Source organism: Scedosporium apiospermum (assembly GCF_000732125.1).
Source record: "Scedosporium apiospermum strain IHEM 14462 chromosome Unknown SEQ_SAPIO_0132, whole genome shotgun sequence".
NCBI lineage: Eukaryota > Fungi > Ascomycota > Sordariomycetes > Microascales > Microascaceae > Scedosporium > Scedosporium apiospermum.
Genome location: NW_015971833.1, coordinates 866,525 through 887,843, shown reverse-complemented (window position 1 = coordinate 887,843; position 21,319 = coordinate 866,525). Strand labels below are relative to the sequence as shown.

General features: G+C 51.6%; 2 protein-coding genes and 1 pseudogene across 2 annotated transcripts; 1 reads left to right on the top strand and 2 right to left on the bottom strand.

Moving 5' to 3' along the window:
* Positions 1-1,846: 1,846 nt before the first annotated feature.
* On the bottom strand, positions 1,847-4,093 carry SAPIO_CDS8973 (annotated as a pseudogene; the record flags this gene model as incomplete).
* A 6,835-nt stretch (positions 4,094-10,928) lies between these two features.
* Positions 10,929-13,147, bottom strand: SAPIO_CDS8972 (uncharacterized protein; the record flags this gene model as incomplete). The annotated part of the gene is made up of 4 exons (XM_016790488.1): positions 10,929-11,039; positions 11,107-11,240; positions 11,315-11,383; positions 11,470-13,147. The coding sequence occupies 4 exons, from the start codon at positions 13,145-13,147 to the stop codon at positions 10,929-10,931; spliced, it is 1,992 nt and encodes a 663-aa protein (XP_016639791.1).
* Positions 13,148-17,299: 4,152 nt separating this feature from the next.
* Positions 17,300-19,422, top strand: SAPIO_CDS8971 (Uncharacterized protein; the record flags this gene model as incomplete). The annotated part of the gene is made up of 3 exons (XM_016790487.1): positions 17,300-17,957; positions 18,019-18,089; positions 18,142-19,422. 3 exons carry the CDS (start codon positions 17,300-17,302, stop codon positions 19,420-19,422), a joined length of 2,010 nt encoding a protein of 669 aa, XP_016639790.1.
* Positions 19,423-21,319: the final 1,897 nt, after the last annotated feature.

Here is a 21,319-nt window from a genome sequence, read left to right as displayed (position 1 = left end):
ATGTGTCTCTAAGAAAAGAAAAAAAAATATCTGGTTGCGGCTCGTCGCGTGTCTCGAGTAGCGGCTTCCCCAGTGACCTTGAGCCTGTCAGATCTGCCGGGCGAGCCCCACAATTAATCGGAGCCTTTCCAGAACGCGTCAAGCAGAGCGTGAGATGCTATGAACCTCTTCAACACCACTGCATTTTCTGTGAGGTCCGAGAAAAAAAAAATAAAATAAAATAAAATAAAAAATAAAATGAAATGAAATAAAATAAAATAAAAAAAACCTCGTAGAGCTTCTCGAATTCTCGAGTCTTATTTACATTTTCTTCTCCCTCTAGTTTCTCGAAGAAGTACGCATTTAACGCGACAGCACACCATTCGAGGGAAGGGAGACGAGAGGAAGCTCCCTGTATCGAAGAATGCTACTCTCACAACCGATCTAGAGTGATCGCATAGCAAGGGGCACGAGTCAAGGAAAGAAAGCAGAAGGAAGGAGCTGGCCTTGCGTAGTAAGTCGGACGCCAGCAGACGCTTCGCTGCTGCACGAAGTTTCTCTCCCATTTAATCACTTTCCTGGAACCGAGATCTGCTCATACTTTCCCGTCATGGACTTCTGGTCGTGGAATCCGTATCTTCGACCGCCACGACGACAAGAACCGAAGAGCTACAGTTACAACACTCAAAAACTTGAACAAGAAAGCGGTCAATATTACTACTAGCTACGCGCTGCGACGCTCGCGTCCAAGACCGACTTCCCACCAAGCATCAAACAAGGCTCTAGATCCATCCCCTACCATCTCCAGGCCTTCATTTGACTGCTCGGCCCCCCTGCTTCCAGACTTCCTATGCTTGTTTTGGCTGCTCCACAAAAAAAGAGCAACCGGAAACACATGCAACACGACGAAGCCGCCAGCCGCCCTTCAACCCATACACCTACCCCATGCTGGCTGCATCAACTTCTTGAATGCATGCCACCTCCAGCCTCCGGAGTATCATCCCCGGACACCAATTACCTCGCCCAACGTGACAGACCGCTGATGGTATCACAAAAGTTTCAAGATAGGAAGAAGAACTGAGAAAAAAGAGAAGGAAAAAAAGACAAGCTCGGCGGTGCAGAGGAAACAACGGACAATGAATGCAAATGGCCAGATCCAGAGCCAGCCTTCTAAATGTACAAGGAACAAGGGAAAATGTGTGACAGACAAAAGTAGGATAAGATGCGTCAAGGAGAGTCGAGAAAAGAAAACACCAGACAGAGGAAGAAGACCGAGAGGGAAAAGAGAGAGAGAGGCAGAGAGATAGAAGACGGCGCCAAGGGCCAAGGGAAAACGAAACCAGTACAGATACCCGCGAGGAGGAGCCTGTGACTTCTAGGTGCCATATTAACACGGCATCTTCATAGACTTTGTTCCCTCGCTCGCTAAGAACCAGGCCTGAGAAACACACGGGTCTGGCCCGGGCAGATTGCGATGATACGACCATCGGAAAAGGGGGTCGAGGAAAGAAACTGGCGCCGTCGCTGTGGTTGAAAATGCAGGACGAGTTATTGATGAATATCAAGGGTAAGGAGGTTAGAAAAACCATGTGGTTGCCTCATAGTGAGTCCATCTAAGTGAGAGCCGATGAAATATGTTTTCCCTCCATCTCTATTCCGGCTGTTATGGGGAGGAGGATGTTGTCCCAATGCGTAGAAAAAAAAAAGAGAGAAAGAATGTTTGGTGTACATGCGGACCGCTGGTGAAGTCGCCATAAACGCAGCTGAGCATTCACGGCCAGCCATCAGTCATATCATGAGTATGGAACGTCGAAACTGCCCGAGAGTCGACGTGTTCGTTAAGTGAGCCGGTTGTCTAGCTGTGATCTCAACCGCGTCGATACTCGCCCAGGTTGAGCCAACTCATGTCCGAAGATGTGTTGGCTAGGGAGAGTTGTGGCTGTTGGCTGACACCGCTGCGATGGGCGCCCGCGCTCGTCGAACTAGGATCCAGGGCAGACTGGTAACCGCCTTGCGTCGCACCACCATATGCGGAGCCGGGCGCACGGTCGGTGCCCCAAGGCTTCTTGACGGAAGTGGGATCCCAAATATCCGCGACACTAGCGGGGATACCGCTCGAATAACCGGAAGAGGCCTGTGATACAGGCCGCTCAATCTTACCAGTCATGCCCTCCCTCATCGGGATACGGGCCGGGTAGTGCGCTACGGTTGGGCTCCCAGAGTTGACGCGGTTCAGCTCGGGCCGGCCTTCGATTTGAAGAGGAGGGACGGTTGCCGAATCCTGCGTGATTCGGCTCTTGGCCTGGTCCGAATACCGCGAGCTCTGATCCGAATCCACCGTTGCCCGCTTGTTATTACCGAATCCTAGAATGTTGAGCGCGCTTCCGCCAGACCAGTACCTATTCCAGCCCGAGCTTCGACGCGCCGGTTCCAGCGCACTAGACAAGGTGGCATCGCCTCGGGGAGGTCGCGGAGGCGGTGCCTTCGTTGTGAGGCTAGGGCCAAATACGGTCACACGATCGCCGGGCTCGGGCGATGCGCGGATCTGAGGGGGCGGGTATTGCTGGGTCTCCTGGGGAATAGGCTTGCTGATCGTGCTCTTGAATTCCTTGTTGTAGATGCTGCTGATCGAACTTCGGAGGGTGCCGTTACTGGGCTGTCTACCTAGGCTCCTGTTCTGTTGGTTCACCTTGCCCATGAGAATGGCCATGGACGAGTAGGATCCCGCCGAGTCTTGAGGTTGATGACCCCTGAGGTAGCCCTTCTTACCCGCCGCCGCCATGTCAGCGAAGTCGAGGCCACCCTTTTCGATGCTCGAAGATCCATCGTTGATCGGCACCTTGGGGCGTGCTTTCGATCTGCGTCTCCTGATCAAAAACAATAGAAGTCCAAGAATAAGCATTATGCCAACGATAGATCCAAGAACGATGCCAAGAATGGTGTTGGAGCTTAGCGGATACGCGTCTTCCTTGGTGTTGTTTTCTGCGTCGGTGCCACCGACTCCGACTCCGACTCCGAGATCTGCGGTAGACGAAGAGGTGGCGGAAGAAGTGGCGGTGGTGCTAGCGACGCTAGAGGTGCTCGAGGCTGACAGGGAGCCGAGTACTTTTTGATCCGTGAAGAGTTCTGTCGCATTGACCCAGCTGTTCTCCCGGGCATCGAAGATGCACAATGGATGATCCGAGTTACCACCAGCGAAGAATACGGTTCCCGTGGGGTCGGTTGCCGCCGCGTAGTTCACTCGAGTATCGCCGGGGGCGAGGGTGTCATTGTACGTTGGCCACCGGTCGGCCGTTAGGGATCCACTAGATTGACGGGCTTCGAGAATGCCCAAGCTTCTCGCAATAACGGTCGGAGAGTCTGTTACGGGGGCACCCGTGCCATCGAGCAGCACAATTCGACGAACAAGGTTTGGAGCTTGAGTCATGTCGAACGTGTACAAGCTCTTGCTGCCATCATCTCCGCTCATGATCAACCCCTTGATCTCTGCGGAACCTTTAGGAATCGGATCAGCCATGGTAGCACCAGAATCCCTCCACCCATTGCTCTCCTTGCTGAACAACATCACCCTCCGATTTTCAATACTTCCACCAACCATGACAGCGTCGGAATCAGACCATCGCAGCAACAGGGGCGAAATAACGGGCGGCGCGCTGGAATCGAAGGACGTGACATCGTAGGGTGCTTCGGTATTAATCGTGAACGTCTGCGACGAGAGACCCTCTACACCATTCTGGGTACCCGCATAGACTAGGATAGAGTTGGAGCTGTCGAGGTAAGTGGCACCGTGCCATCGACGGTTCTGAACATCGGTAGTGACGGGAGAGATGGATTCCCATTTGCCCGTGGAAAAGGTGAATTTCTGAAGACCTTTATAGTCGTCACTGGGCCCAACGCCACCCACAATATAAAGACCTGCACGGCTTGCGTCCGTTGGTGTCGACCCTACACAAACACCACCATTGACAGACACGCCACTAGGCAATTGTTCCCATTCCGCACCAGGTTCCAGCTTCAATCGTAGGAAGGCGGTCGGTGAGTAGATGTAAAAGGAGTTTTTGTAGATCACGCCGCACACATTCTCCAGCGGCACTGGAGGATCGGGGACAGTCATCCTCAAGACAATTCGTTGACGCTTCGTTGAGGCCCTCAAGTGGGTCGAATCTAATCCTCCGAACTAGACGAGTAGAATGGTTGCCTCGCTCTTAAAACGTATTCTCAAAACTGCATCGCGTGGAAAGAACTAGGCTGAAAAATGGACACGAAAAGAGCGGTAATTCGGAGATTGGCGTCGACCGGTGTATGGAAGAATGTAGTCCCAATTTCGCCTTTTTCGCGGGTTCGAATCGGGAGAACGAGGAATATCGGGTTCGATCTCGAAACGCCAGCGGGCCTGTGCCGGATTGATGCTCTCGATCTCTCTGGCAATCGGGCCAAATCGAACGGATAGGATGAACGGGGAAAGAAGAAAGCAAAGTCTACAGACCAAGCTGCGATGCGGCGTCCGTGGAAAGAGAATGAAAGGAATGATAGTCGAGCTGTGGCTGTCCTAACCTGCCGTGTTAGAAAGATCGACAGAACAATGTTTGCCCAAAGCCTGTTTACTTCCTTCGCACGAGAAGGGAAACGGGCGAACAAGCTATATTCTGAGGGCCGGAGTGTCGCAGATCTCGGAGGGTTATTGTGGGATTGGGGGTGGAAAGGGGCAAGCGAGGGGAGCAACGCGGAAACAACTGAAGGGTGTGGTGGATAAATTCGTACCGAAAAGACGACAGACTGAACCAGCTGAGGACGTCGACCAGCTTCGAAACACCAGAAAATCGTCGGATGGAAAAGAAAGTGATTGGGATGAATACGCCGTATTCTAGGAGATGTCCCTTTCACGATTCGCGTGTCGATGGGAAGGAGGATGAGGAAGAGAAAGGAAAAGGAACAATCCGTGAGGAGAGGTGGAGAGTCAAACGGCCCAAGCCAGGATTGACAAGTTGGATAGACCAATGCAGGCAGGGATTGTGTCCAGCGCTTGCTTTTTGCCAATACCCACAGGCCCGTTTCCCGTTTTGGGTGGAAGGTGGAAAACAGAGCACGGGAGGGAGGACTGGGAGGAAGGAAGAGTCGGGAACAAGGCAGTGTCCCTTGTCACTTCCAGGCTTGGTTGAGCCTCGCATCCTGAAAATGAAGGGCGACCAGGGACCAGGGCAGGGGAGAGCAGACTCCACAGAGGAAGGAACAGTTGGAGAATTACGGAAGAGGGCGCTGGTTGGTTACAACCCTCGCAATGTTACAATGCTACATGTGCAATGGGTAATTATCGTATGGAAGGGCTCTCCAATTGAGGAATCGAGGGATGGCAATACCACACCACGAGACCAGGTTCAACGTTGACATTGAAGGTACATAGCTTTGCCAGCAATTTCGCGATCCAACACCGATAAAAAGAGGGGACGACGAAGTACTCGTACTTCAAGAGGCACATCCTGCAAGGGCAGTCGGGCGAGGTCGAGGAGAGAAGCAAACAGGGGGCTTAGACATGACTGGGGCCAATGAGAAGGCTCGATGGTGCCAAAATCGGGGGTCCGAGCAGGTACAAGTGTACATCATAAGCCCGGCCTGAGGAGAACACACACATGGTCACCGCCATGCCTAACCACCTGAGGCCTGCACAAGGCTTTTTGTGCAGCTGTGTGTACTCCGTACACAACACTAGTGCAGATCGTACCTGGCGCTAGAAGGGAGGTGGTGGAACGACGAAGGTGACATGGGCTTGGCATTATGTACTTATGATATTGCAAGTTACCAGTGGAAAAGAAGTACAGTTATGGATCACCTATGTCTCTCAACAGGCTCATCTTGGGGCAAGAACATTGATCAATGCTCATCTCGGAAAAGGGGTAAGAATGATTTTGTGCTGCTACAGGCAGAACGACCAATCAAAGTGGGCAGTTGTCTCGTAGCCGGCAAGGTTCTTCCAACTTCGTTTCCTGTGACCATTGTTACCTCGTGTCGCACTCTTGTATACTTCGCAAATGCACTGCTTCTCGGCTTTTTGCCATGCTCTCTTTCCAGTTTACCACACATACGAAGGACGCCGGACGCTGAGCCTTGCTTCTGCTCTGTAGAAGTAGAAACTATTATCCAGTAATGAGTGTGTTCGACTCTGCAATAACCAGAGTTCACAGGCATCTTTAAGTCTGATCAAACTTCATCGTTCTTAGCCCGACCAACGCACCATGCACCGAAATGACATCAGACAGATGAAGTATACCCTTTTATCTGAAAGAGGGTGTGGATTCCCCAGATCAGCTCCATGTACTTCGTACCTCGTGTGACTTGCCAGATGATTACTCCCCCATATTGTGATATTTGGCTCATCAACTGCTTTCAATGCGCGGAATGAGTTCGTGGGTGCGGAGGATTATCTCGGGCGGGAAGCAAGGGAAATCCTGTCGATCGTCTTTTGGTTCGTATTCTTACTCTCTCTTTCAATTCGGGAGTATCTCGACGCGAATCCCCCTCACGATTCTGGGACCTAGAACGACACGTCTTCGTCGCATAATCCCTTGAAAGTCCTAATTTTAAAGAGGCAGGCAATCCTTACTTCCTCTCACATGGCTGGGTTCTTTCCTTGCATCCCTCGACCCAGTCCTCAGGATTTCACTGGCACTGTCTTGAGACCAAAGAGCCGTCTGCTAACCCCATCAAGCAGGAGCCTCAACTCGACGGAAGCTTGAAAGAAAGGCAGAAAAAAAAAAAAAAAAAAAAAAAAAAAAAAAGAAGTTCTTTCACGGTTTGCCTCTACTTCGTAGCGTTAGTTTTAAGATTCACGACAATGCGTCGCTTCTATTCCCAACATCTATCAAGCCCCCGTGCCTTAGACACGCGATCGATGCGTGTCTGGAATGTCAGCCTGATTGACGGTTCGGACAAAGTAATCTATACACTCTGGAGGACACGCTTCTCTCAGAAGGAAGAATCATGACGATTTTGCTTGCTCGGCCTTCCAAGCCACTTTGCCAGGGAACAGACCAGGTCGTCAAACATGAAACGCACTACAACCTGCCCTGCAGATGAGCATCTCCACTATTCGCACTTTACCTTCCCAGAAACAGACATCGGTCACAAACTAATAGAAGTGTGTTTTCTCGTGGATGAAAGAATAGCCCACTTCCTACTCCCTCCACTTCTGCTCGTAATCTGGCAATTTCAACGCTAGCGTCGCCCATGATTCTGGGTTCGTGGCATGATAGTTATTTAACTTGATCAGGGATCTCCCCACGATTCGGAGGACAACGTCCGTCACTGCTTTGTACAAGTAATTCATGTACTTGGACAGTGAAGATCAACCTCGGACTCGATGGAGTACGAAGTATCGTCACCTGGCAACAATCGCTTCAGCGTTCTTTGCCAAATTCATCTTTTCTACGAGTAGTTGCGGCTCTCCGAATGTAAGAGAAGGCAACCAAGATGATGAAGAATGTCTGTTCCCTGAGCCAGAGAGACCAACCAATCTACCTTTGTACACAATTCCAATTCAACCAGGTGACGTTTATCCTCCACGGCGGCAATTCGCATTAGCGTCCCGTTATACGTGGATAACTACTAGTGTACTACTTGTGCTGAGGTATGCTCTAGTGCAGGACGCCACGACTCGATTACGAGACAAAGGGCCATATATATCAATGGATACGTGGAAGACCGTTTTATGACCTCATGTCCCCGAAGCTAAAAGACTCGTTGACTTTAGTTTTAACCCCGTGAGCTTGCTTTCTTTCGTCAGAGACACGCTTTTGCAAAGAGTCTTGTGGATATTTTTAGTCTCCCTCCCCACTGCTGTTTCCACAACCCCTTTTCCAATCTTGGCATGACGCTAGAAACATCTCCGTTGCTTTTACACTACCTGGCGCACCTGAACTAAACTAGACTTCCAACTTCGAGGTTTACGAAGTAAAAGCAGGCGTCGCATTCCTGGGATCTTTTCACAGAGTAAAAAGAGAAGAGACAAACGATGGACAAGGGAGACAGTTTCTAGTGTACGAAGCCTAAATAAAGTATCATCTTAAAAGGGTCGTCCCCTCCTACTTCTTTTGGGCACTGAACGTCCCGTCTTCGACTTGAGAGAGTAACGTAAAATGGCTTTAGGAGAAAGGGCTGCCCCATCTGCTCGCCCATGTGGGACAGGGACGCCACCGACGCGACGTTTACAGAAGCCCCTCCTACCAAACTGGCGGGAGGATCAGATGGGGTGATGGTCTTACTCTTCGATATTCCACGAATGACCCGTTTCTCGCAGGAGGGTAACTTGCTCGCCTCCTCTGAAAGTAAGACGGAGATATGGCTATCAACGCCGGCGGATGTTTACGAAGTGCTCCGGAGTAAATTACTGCAACACTTCATCTATTTTCCTGCACCCCCAACCTCTCGATCGTTCAAGAGATGCCAGGCGCCGTCAGTTGCGTACATACGGTACTTTGGATCTCGCTGGATGATGGATGTGGAGCCAACTCATGACGCATCAATTGATGTTGTTCTCTTCTCTTCGATGTTCTCTCTGACACGAGGATATGGGCGAACTTGGACTGGTCTAAAAAGAAGAGAGACAATAAAATAAGATAAGAAAAAACTGAATATTAAAAACTTGCCCACTTCTGAGCCTTTCCGAGTGCGTCACTCTCCTCCGCCGGTCTCGTCGCCAATTGTTCGTCTCGATCACTGGTATCCCCCATATCCTATCCTTATCCCTCATAAGCGCCCACATCATCTTCCACAGCTTCCACAGCCCAGCTTTTACTTGGCGCTTATCACTCCTCAGCCGTTTCAACAGGACCGCGAGCTCTACTCATCTCGCCCATCCCATTGGCCAAGCTTCGCCCCAAATCTCCGAGGTCACGCAGACATCAACGACGAACATGTCCTTTCTCAACACCCTGTTCGTCGAAGCCGCTTCACACCATAATTTTAAACTCATATCCGGGGTAAAGAAAAATGGCCAAGAATTTTCTTCACTTAAGCATGCAACGTGACGAAAACCGGTGACAGACCCGCCGAGAATTTTGTAGATCCATATTTTCATGACCTTCAGGCCATCACACGTCCGTTCGGCGGTTATGAAGATTTGCTCTCATCAGTGAAGGGGTGTAGTGGTGTGCGTGAAATGAAATCACACAGAATTCAAGAAGTTCTCATGGTTTTGAGAGGGTTCTTCGGCCTTGTGTGGACTCGGCTTTTGGAGGTGCGCAACGGTGATGATTTATGCTCACCCTGTAATTTCAGTAGCGGCGTTGTTTCGCGCAAAGAAGTGGGAAAACCAGGCTTTGGAATGTTTGATCTGAGCTGGAGATGGCGATTGGAGCATCGGAGTCTCCCCATCTCGGCGGTGTTCTAGATAGTTTGTCGATCCCCCATCTTCTCTGGGTTGACTTTGCAGGAGTCGGCGATGAAGAAGGGATGAGGCCTTGTCGAGAGCGACGCCGCGCCTCCTCTGAAAAGAGGGAGCTTTAATCCACTTTGAGAAGGGCCTTTGAAGTACAACAAGGCTTGATCTGCCCGCGCGACTTCGTCGTCGAAGCTGGCCTGGTCCGCCAACGGCGATGATGCGGCTTAGGGCCGGGGCGTGAAAGCGAAGTAAAGATTGTCGCATCCAGTTACGTGTCTCCATGACCCCGGCCCTTTATTCTAGTCCAACTCATCTCGTAGCCCTTCTGGCTATATGGAAGTAAGTCTAACAAGTAGCTTTAATATCGCCGCTTGAGTCTCAACGAGGTGTCCTTTACAAACAAAACAGGGCCGGCCGGCTGGAAACTCTCAATCCAGGCTTCTTCTGTATTATGCATCACCCGCAAGACCAAGGAGGCGTATTGTTCCTGGACGCCAGCCAAATGAGGGTGGCAGAGAGGTCACCGAGTTACCAGGATAACGACGCAAGGCAGACAGAAGCAGGAATTTTGGAAATTGCATCCTCACACGAGACACGAGGGTGCATACTGCCCTTGCAGCTACTCTCAGCCTCTGTACGACGTCCGTGATCTGAATGTCTACGCAATGATGAAGCCAGAGCTCCGGAGCCCTTGTGAGAAGTACAGAGACGCAGTGTTCAGAGGAGGCTCCTTCAAAATAGGTGCCTCCTCATCGGAGCTCATGGGTAGGAATCGCTCTCCAATCTAGTGTTAAAGGCTCCTCTAAGCATGCACATTGCTTTCCATCTTGAATATCGCTTCCTAAATGTTTAACCAACTCTACAAGAGGCTACTCCACGTGCTGTTCCTACGATTGTTTGTATATATCTCTTAACTAGAAGCTATGATGACGGCGTAGATCATGCCCTGCGGACGGTACATCTCATTTATTTCGCGTTCACGTTGACAGAGAGACTCCTGGCTATATAGAACCTGTGCTAGAGCCGAGAGGTAGGTTCCGCCGATTGAAATATATTTATTGAGAATCTGGCGGCCTGGTAGAATGCCTTCCGGCGACAATCGGGCGCCTCCCGGAGCTCTCTGTCGAGGCTAAAGACTCGGAACTGAGAAGACCAAATCTACTTTACCATCGCCTTCACTCGAACCCAGCAAGGCTCTTCCCTCTATGATGTTGTTGCTGCATTTTTGCCTATTATGGGCTCAGCGAGTGATGACTAGGAGAGAAGAGACAAACTGCCCGAAGAACTGTCATCGTGGATGTACTTTGAATGATCCAAGGTCTACAACCCCGATATCACCTGTAACAGAATTTCTATGCTCATTGTGATATAAGTAGATTCACTTCGTCCAAATTACCCTCCGAACAAGCTTGATATCTTGATTATTACCATCCTTCAGATCGCTGCACATAATCTACATTTCGAGTCCACTTAAGCGAAACAACCTACGTCCTGTCTTCATGACCCACATCAAACGGCGTCTTCATCCTTCAATGTTCTCCATCATCTACCGAAGAGTATTGGCAGGTAAAGAAGCCTAATATACGGCTGATTCATCCCACTCCTCTGCGAATCTCTTCGCCAAACACTGGTCGCCGCTTGGCCCAATCCCCAAACAGAATGCAGCAAGGTCGGCAAGTTTAGCATCCTGTAAACATCCAACAGTCAGAAACGACGTGAAAGATACATAACTGGGAGGGACGTTCGGAACTTACAGCGAATGAGAGGCTCCAGAGCGGCTCCTCATCTCCAAGGACCTTCTTCTTGAGGCTGACACCAACAGACGTGCCAAGTGTGAGGCTACCTTGGATACCACTCTGATGATCGCCACAAACCGTACATGTAGCAGCTATAGACGCTTTTAGTCACAGTCCAGGGCAGGAGTTATAAAGATGGGAGAGAGCAAGAACGGGAAAAACGTACAGGTGACGGCCTTGAGGCTCGCAGTGAGGGCAGGAAGATTTGCTGACAATTCGGCGGAGAATCCAGTCTCTGTGACAGAAATGATTAGTTTTTATCACTAAAGGGCCCAACTCCACGTCAATCCTCTTTTTGAGAAGAGGTAGAAAAAGACATACCGACAGCACTGATCTCAAGACCAACAGCAGCCTTCAGGAATGCGGTAGCCTTCGCCTCAACAGAAGCATCCGCCTTAAACGGCGCCACATCAAACGTCGGCTCCCACCCCGTAGCCGTCGTCTTATCCTCGCTCAAGAAATCCAACCTCGACGACGAAGCGGGGATGGTCGCCGTCCCGCCAAGCGTAACGCCGACGCTACCCCTAACCTCTGAAATCTCGGCGCCCAAGTTTACCGAGATGGTCGGGCCGATGGTCAGCACGCCGGGGATGGAAACACCAGCCGGCGAGAACTTGACGATGGGAACACTCTTCTCAGCGAGTTTACCAGTCAAGGCGCCCTTCAAGGTCAATCCGAGGACGGCTTTGGCAGTGACGCCCCCTGTCGAGAGCTCGATCCAGGCCTCTTCCGTGAGGAACTGGTTGACTCGGAAGCTGCCTCGGATGTTAAAGGAACCGGTGGTGGTGCATTCGGTGCAGCTGGCAGTCACGTCAACACCGTCCACGGAGAAGGTGAGAGATTTTCCCGTGAAGTCGCTGTCAAATGGGATAGAGAAATCGGCGCTGTGGTCGGGGTCGATGAGGTCGCCGATGACATCGACGACAGAGCCCGTCGTGTCCGCGACTGTATCAGTAGCATCTCCCACAACGTCGACTACCTTATCTACAGCTTTATCTGTGGCATCTCCCACGTTGTTGACGATGTCAGTTGCTGTGTCGACGGCCTTGTCCGCTGCCTGGCCAGCTCCCTCTCCAACAGTACTAGCAGCATCGGAGGCGGCGTCCTTAGCCTTCCCGGCAGCGTCGGTGACCGTGTCGACGACCTTATCGGCAACACCCGACGCCGTATCGACTGCCTTGTCGGTGGCATCGCCAACTGCGCCCACGATATCGGATGCTGTGTCAACAACCTTATCCGTCGCACCTTTCAGAGCATCCCTAACCTTATCAAAGAAGCCGCGGCGACCACGAACACCAGCCATGGTCCGTCGCTGGACAGGTGCGCCATTAACAACAGCGGGCTTGCCAATATTGAGAGAAAACGTATGCACCGAATCCTTCCACGTGGTAGTCTCGGCCTCCAGAATCACTGTCTCGCTCTCGTCGTTATACACAAGTCCCGTAACAGTGTAAAGAACTCTTTGATTTTCATTCCAACCGCAGGCGCCGGCGCCAACGAGGAGCGTGAAGTGGTTCCCCGGCTCCTGGTTGACCCACTGCCAAATGTCCTCGGCGTCGTCGAAATCGGCCTCCTCCGCGAATTGGATCTTGACCTGTCCCGTGCCGTTGCGCAGACACTCAATGTTCCGGACCATGTCGTCTATGCGTTCTAGGTTCACGATGTTTTCGTTTTCGCCGGGCATGGAGAGGGTGAGTTCGGCGACGGTGCCGTCTTGGGCACTCCAGTAGAGAGATTCCTCGGCTTGGGGCGCGAGGGCTTCTCTGCGGTCCCGCTTGGTGTTTCCCCCGCGGTTGATTCGGAGGGGAGTCATGATCATGGGAGCCGCAGGCTCCACGGTGATAGATACATCGTCGGTGCCCTGGAGATTACGGCTGGAAATCAAGTTGGTCGCCGAGGAATCGGCCTGCCATAGAGCTAAAGGCTGAATGGACGCGGCACTCACATAGAAGGTGCTTTGCCCTATGAGCAGGCCGGCGATGGTCTGTATGCGGACCATGTTTTATAAGAAATGAACGCTGGGAAAAGGAATGGAGAAAAGAGTGCGTTACTGCCCAGCAGCGAAAGAACGGAAACGAAGGGTCCGGGAATGAATGGCTGGTCCCCTTCAAGAGATGCTAATGGAGGACGATGGACTATTTTCTACATCACCCCTTCGGTCTGCCAGCATCCGTATAGTGAAATGGTGAGAAGCATTAAGCTCAGAGATGAGGGGCCGAGAGCAGTTCATCTGATAAAACGAGGTCTATGCCCCGACCAAGACTGAACTGTCAAAAATGTCATTCAATCTTTTGAATCCCTCCGGCTCCGCCTCTCAGTCTATGCACCGAGCTCGTCCCATATGGTTCTTTGACAGCATCATTGGCTCCCCTGGTTCATCTGCCAGAGCACTACCTGCCCGTTTAAGTCGCCCCTGAACGGGAGTGGCGCAGGTGTCCGTGGTGCGGAGTCAAGCAGCTCCTGCATTGTTTTGAATATGCTCAGACTCCCTAGGACCAGGGCGAGAGAAAATAACGAGGAAGAAAATAAGCATCTCCGACAGTTAAGCCGAGAGGCGTGATCGCTGAAGAACACCAGTACCTATTTTTGACTTCTCATCGCTTTCCAATTTCCGGGTTCTATTTTACCTCGAAAGATCTGATGGTATTTAGGCTCCTTTTCCCGGGATCCCCGCTGTTCGTGGTCCATTCAGAGTCTCCCAATGAGGTTTGTGAAGGGGAGCGGGAGAAAACCGGTTGGGAGGAATATCGGTTTCATGCTTTTAATTCGCCAGAGACCTGCTCTTGCAGGGGGTGTTCCTGTTTCAGCCACCTGCCCCAGATGATCCTCGGTCGGTGAAAATCAGAAAGATCACTCGCCAATCCCTGGATGACCCGCGGGCATTCCGACATTGAACGTTGGAAGTGGATAAAGTCGTGCTGTACACAGCGCAACCAGAGAGTGTGAAAAGGCCGTTGATTCTACTCATAGTGATGATCGTCGGTGCCTTTCGCAGGGGATCCTGGAGTAAGGCGAGTACGACGAGTTCTGGTTGCACAGTATCCACAGCGAAATCTCAAAACCCGAAATAGGAACACCACCTCGGCCATCTCCCGAACGTTCACCGATCACGAACTTCAATGACCCACTTCTCCGCGCCGGTTTGTCGGTCGAAGCCACCGGAGGATGCCGTCATATTAATAGATCCTAATGCCAATTGCTCTCCCCAGGGCTAAAAAAACATGTGCTCGCGAAACCGTAGAATACTAATAATAGGGGTAATCATGGAAACAAACAGGCCTGAGAGAAGTTAAGCACGGCTGGGCTCTAACCCCGACTACCAGGGATGGTTTAGGGTTAACCATGAATGTCCGCAGCTGCCCCTAAACGTAGGGAGAGTAATTTCCTTAGGGCTGGTGGGCGAGCCTGGATGGTTTCTTCTATATAGTTGACAAGGTCTTGGGTGGTCTTGGAACGCCTGCCTACATGTGCGGCGAGCCTGGGGTGGTCTACGATAGGCTGTCTACAAGAGTGGATAAGAAATGGATCCAATTATTAGGCTATCCTGATAGAGAAACCTCTCCAACTATATCGTCTTAGATCGAGTGAAGGCGTGTCGCCCATACTTCTTATCCACTTTAGGTTTAGAACCCTTTCCTCTCGGGCAACCTTTTCAATCCGCAGTGCTAATTCTTCAGTTCTTCCCCCCGTCATCATCTTTCCTCCACTAGGTCCCTCAGGTGTCAAAAGCCGAGTCCCGTCTTCCTCGCCCACAGCATCTACCCACATGATCTGCCTCGGTGTTTCCAACAGCCTAGTCCCGGCGCAGGTTTCGCCTACAGTAACTCGCCTCCCTTGAGTGGAGGCGACGTGAAAGCCTGGGCGAGCAACTCGGCTGGTGTGTCCCAGCTATCGCCAGTCCGGCCGAATAATACTACCCAAAAGAAGAAGAAGATGGCGATGGCAACGTGTACCAGGAGTATTACAGCGCTAAAATAGTCGAACCAACCGGTCATCGCCATCGCATACCCCGAAAAGAAAGCTTCCATGACAAACTTCGCTGACGGCTGCGAAGCCGGGTCGCCAAGCGGAAGCGGTTCACCAAGTCGAACGATAGATCGGGCCATGCGCTCATCCAGCCCCGGAAACTCGACGGCATGTTTGGTGGTGTTCCTAAACTTATACATCCTTCTAAAAGGCAGGTTTGATTGAGAAACGAGACGAGCACCCGAGTGAGATATGCCGTCGGCGAAGTACGTTGAAAGAAGGCGCTCGATTTGAACGATCTGCAGTCCCTTCGTATGTTCTGGTCCAGTGGATAATGAGAAATGTCGGGCATTCATAAGCGCCTCTAACGGGGTGCGACTGTCAGGGTATACCGTCTCTCATGACTCTCCAGTGAGCGACAGAGATGAGCCGTTGATCCGCGGCGCAACTGTGTTAAGCCAGGCAGGGCCGATGACAATCTTAGCCCAGCTCCCGTCTTCGGGAGACACAAAGCCAAAGGCCCCCCATCGCCTCTCCCTCTAGGGTAACCACTCCCAGATACCGGAACGGCCACAAACCTCCCTTTAACGGGCCCATCGATAGGGAACAGGTCGGGTGTGTCAACGCATAATGTACGGACAGCAAGCACCTTGCTCTCTACTTCATATCGTCGAGAGGGTGTTGCTACCATATTTGCGGGTGAAGGTGCTGTTTTGGGTCATGAAGCCGCAAGAAAATCTAGGGCATCACCATATTTCTCACGTAGTTCGGTCAGCCACTGAGTTGATGCGGCGTGGTCCGTGTAAGACCATGCATTCACGTGGGGCGGTTGGGCCATTCGGACAAAAGCTTGAGCGAGCGTGCGTTTCTTGTTTACGGTGCACTTATTCTTGCCATATGCCGGGAGCAGGGTCCTATACCAACAGCATCGCCACCATCAGAGCTGCTACCAGAGGCTTAATGGCCATGGACCGCGCAACAACTCCAGACGAGCACTCACCCACAGACGTCACCACGGATCCATCATCGCAAAAATGGACCCTTCTCCATACAGGAGTCGGTTCGGCGGTGGTGGTAAGAACTACATACATTTCTGTCGTCCACTTCCACAACGTCCCGAATCCCCTCGCAGTAGTAATGGTTGGTGGCTCATCGGCGATATTGACTCTACACGTTGCTTTTGCAGGGCCGGCCCTCCCTATACCGGTCAAAGCGCACGAGTATGTGGTATTAGGTCAAAACAATGCGGAACCAGTGAGAGGTCGGAGGGGAAGCCATCCATCTCGGGCGCGCGTGACACTTACAGTTCTAGACTAACCCGGCGAGAATCTCTAGAGGTGAGTGTGGCTCCCACGAAGTCACCCCAGGGCTCGGGTGGCGCAGTCTCAAAAGATGGATCGCAGCCAAGTACAATCTCAGTAGTACCGTCACTCTTGCTTATCTGGGTACCCCATAGCTGAGCGCCTGGAGATGTTGACATCGGGGGCAATGTGAGAAGAGCCGCTGTGGTTACTGTATATACTGAAGGTGAGGTGCTTTGGGCTTCAGTGAGGCCAACGGCACAGAGCCGAGTGAGGTAGGCCCATACGAGGCTGGATGTTTTGGGGAATTTCATAGTGATGGGTCGACCGATTGTAACGCGGCAACATCCCGGCCCTTTTGGAGGTTTTGAAGCAAGGTGAAGCTTGGAGGAGCATCCCGAAAAAACGCGACACCTCACTAAGCGGCCAGTAGGCATCATTGATGCTTATGTATGGATGCAGAGCACACTCCCGCAGTAGTCCTGCCAAGACGTCAAAGGCTAGACATCTTATCACACGGGATGCTTCTGTCTTATGAATCTGCCCGAGAATTGAGAGCATTCTGTCGGAAGGCCTAGGCACGGATTGAGGGTCAGTCCGAATTCCGATCTGGGAGTTCTGATGGAACCTGTCAAAGGAATGGTTTCCCCTATTTGGAAGTCAATCAATACGAAGTACACCCTTCTTTTTTGGCCATGAAATCAGTTCTTGGAACTCCGTCGGTAGATTCTCGGTGTAATGTTGAGCTCTTTTGCCCGCCCCAGCCTTAAAACCCATGGAGGGGTAAGATGACCCAAGATACTCGTCCAACTCGTCTATGCATGGGCAGGTCCCCAAGATCTCTGCACTCTGCGTCGAGTCACTGCTATGCTCGGCAGGTGGAGATGAGGGGCTCTTTCAGGCGTACGGGCCGCGAATTTCTGGGTGTCTTTACAGCAGCGTTGAGAGAGGCAGTCTCACCAAGCCATCCGTCGCCCATCGGCACCACCGAGAGCAACAATGGCCCTTTCCATTACACGCCTCTGGCGTCAACCACCAGCTTTCGCATTCTCCATTTGAAGAGGGTAATGCGATTTGTCGGCGAGGACAAGGACATGCCCCTCTGTGGCTCGCTCATCGAGGCCTCGATCGATGCACCTCCGGAATACTACGCGCTATCGTACACCTGGGGCGACCCTACGCTATGCGCGAGCATCGAGATCGACGGAAAAGTGCTCGGAATCACGGCCAATTGCGCCAGCGCCCTGCGACGCATGTTGCGTGGTAAAGCTGAGAGGTATATCTGGGTTGATTCCATCTGCATCAACCAGGCTGACACCCCTGACGCGCTAGAAGAGAGGGGTGGTCAGGTCGCTATGATGGATCGCATCTACCGGAGTGCGATCCAGGTTAACGTCCATCTAGGTGAAGGTGACCCGGCCGCAGAAGTGGCTGTTATGGCACTGAAGAGCCTTGGAACTTACTGTACTGGTGCGATGCTGCCTGGACCACAGCAGTCATTCTTTCGGAGAAAGTACGAGAGCTTGGCCGACGACGTACTAAGTAAGAAAGCTTTTACAGGGTGTTGCGGTAATAATCTACCACCACTAACTCAACCTTTTAGCAATAACGCCGGAGTATCCTTACGGAAAGCTCCACGGCATGTTCCGTCTACCATGGTTCAGGCGGACCTGGGTAGGTTTAAAACACCAGCACAATCATGATGACCGAGCGCTGACCGTTGTAGGTGGTCCAGGAAGTCGTCCTAGGACGCAACGTTTTGTTCTACTGCGGCAAGCACCTGGTTCATTGGAAGATAGTGGTCGCTGGGGCGGATTTTGGGGTCCTCCCCTACTCGAAGATCGATTTGGACGTGTCGCACCGCCATTGGAAGTCGTACCTAGACTACCATGATGCCATGAACGAATTCATCCGTAGGAAGGAAGAGGGCGAGCCGGTGTCTAACTTTCGTTTGACACTTTCCAGTGTACTCATTCCTCCTGCTCTCATGCTTGAAGCGACCAGACCAGAGGACAAGATCTACGCCTTTTACGGCATGTGTAAACGCTTCGGGTTCGAGCTGCCGGCCCCGGATTATCAGAAGCCATTGGAGGTGATATACACCGAGGCGGCGCGGGCGATAATCCGCTACGAACCCGGCCTCGAGCTACTGTCCTGCGTTTGTGAGTCGTCCGGCTGGGAGCGGGGGCTCCCATCCTGGGTGCCAGACTTTTCAGGCTGTATCCGCAGGTGGTCTCCGTCCAATCCACCTCACATGGCCGTCTTTGGAAAAGGGAAGCCTGACCTTTCCGGCCATACTCAGTGGGAGTATGAGCTCACGCTTGATGGCCAGGCCCTGAACGTCAAAGGTCGGCGGTTGGACGTGATCTCCGCATCCGGCCTGCCTTGGATGACGGACGCTTCGACGAACCTGTTGGGGGACGCGCGGATGCAAACAGGACAATCCATCACAAGCCTTATTGACTGCATCGGCAGCTGGTTCGACGTCGTTCAGGGTCGGAGCGATCACCAGGAGGCTGAATCCGCGGCGCGGCAGCTGACCCAACTGCTGACACAGCATGCGTCGCAGTCAAAACCCCTCCCTGCGGGACAACTCGACTCGTTCGTCCGGTGCGTGTCTGTATTAGTGGCGAGATCGAGGTCGTACCCCGGTTCAGGTCAGGTCATCCTTATGGACCCGCAGGAGAATCTACAGAATGACACGAGAATCCTGCGGACAGGTGAGCATGTACTTAGCCTTGGCATGCATGCTTTTCTCAGCACGGTCGCTGTGAATCACTGGAAGGCAGTGTTCCGAACCGTCGGCGGGTACATCGGATTAGGGACTCACACAGTCCAGGAGGGCGACGTTGTCGCCGTGTTCAATGGGAGTTCGCTGGCCGCCGTCCTCCGGCCTTGGGGGGATTGGTTCCGGTATGTTGGGCCAGCCTATGTCGGCGGGATAATGGATGGCGAGTTCTGGAACGCGCGGTCGCCTGAGCACGATGAGTGGTTCGTCTTGATCTGATATGGATGCCTTACAGCGTAGAGGAGCCCGTACCTCGCCAAGTCCGCAGTCATAATGGCATGCGAGGTGGTGGCTAGCACGAGTTAAACCGTCGTGTTCTCATATGATACGGATCTAGTGACTTGGCTCTACTACGCCATCTAAGAGAAAGACCTTAGTCAAACTCTTCCATACAACCAATGTAAATAAACACAGAGTTCAATCGGTAGCGTTATCTTGTACTATATCTATTCAAACCTAAAGCCCAGGATGAAGGACAGCACTACACAACGAGGTTCTGAACTCAGTTGTATTATCTATAAACAGCTCTTGAATCGTTACCTTGAGGACCCCCTTTCCCTCCATCTTCCTCGACTCAACCGTGTTGAACGCCTTCTGAAACTGTTCAAACTCCATCACGTTGTCGACGAGTGGCTTGAGGTTGCCAGCGTCAATAAGCTTAGCGATCTCGGCCAACTCACTACCTAGAGACTTGACAATGAAAAGATTCTCTTCTCCGTAAGCTTTTGAGTGTTTCCCTAGGGCTTGACAGTGTTAGGATGCTGCGTGATGCTAATAAACCTGCTGCCCTCCCTGACAGCTGACCAAAGCTGTCCTATATCTGGGCTACTTATGTACTTAGGAATGGAGTCGACTTCTTTGTTAGTAGGGTCCTTAGTTATCTACTTGTCAATAGCCTACTTAGTGTAGTGGATGATCTTAGTGGGCCCTAGTATATGCGCTGTATCTGCTTTGTGCCCTGAGTAGGGGTGGTAATTATGGTAGTAGTGGAAACTGTATAGCCTATCTACTAATTCTTGGTAGTGACGAGGATGTGTTTTTTGCCTGTTTTGCTTCCTTGCCTCACTACTGAAAATAGATGAGGACTTTATGATGCTGTATGTGAAAAGACTTCGCTAGGCTATGAGTAGGGAGTGGTGGTGGTATTAGTCTAACTGATAGTTTTGGGCTTAACGGAAAGCTTGGTTTCCTTGGTGATAGGGTACTCTTGGGCGGCGTTGGGCTGAATAGTTGCGATTCGATGGAATACTTTGTTGCTGGGCTTGAATTTGCTTCCAATAATATTGATGCATTCGTCCCCGGTCAATCGTCATAGTCCTTGTGTTATTTCCAAGCCTAACAATATCGCAAATCCAGTCATAATATAACAGTCGTCTGTCCTTTAACTAGTTTTACCATAGTTTATCCATAATAAGCTTCAATCACGAAACGGCTTATTGTTGTTGATTGTATTACTTACGCCTGATCTAGGCCTTTTTACATACCCAGGCATGCCTAACCAAATTTCCCTGTCGGCTCATCCTGCGTGAGCTCTTCGAGTCTTCATATCTCATAATGCACTCCGGTTCGACTGTAAGGGCGAATTTATATCACCCCCTCAATAGGAATCAGAATGAAATACGCCTATTGGAGATCCTCCCGTCCCTTCGACGGGATGCACCGGTGATCTGTCGAATGAAGACCGTTTGCCTTAGTCTCAAACCGCTACCGAATTTTGACGCTCTCTCGTATGTTTGGGGCCAGCCGAACTTCGACCGACAGGTAGTCATCGACGGTCACGAAGCCAATGTCACGTCTAATCTCTATCTAGCCCTCCTCCGTGTTCGCAAGAAGTGGCATTCTCGTTTGCTCTGGGTCGACCAACTATGTATCAACCAAGACGACCTAGCTGAGCGGGGCCACCAAGTGCTCTTGATGGCTCAAATTTATTCTATGGCCGGAGACGTTATCTGCTGGCTTGGTGAGCCTTTATCGAAAGAAGTAGAGAGGAAGGTGGTAAGAGCATTTATCTTGGCAGATCGCGTGCGGAGAAAAAGCTTCGCGTACGTGCTTCTATTTTCAGGGTGGCCCATGGCACCACGACGCATCGTGCGTAGGACCATCGATCTGCTCGCTT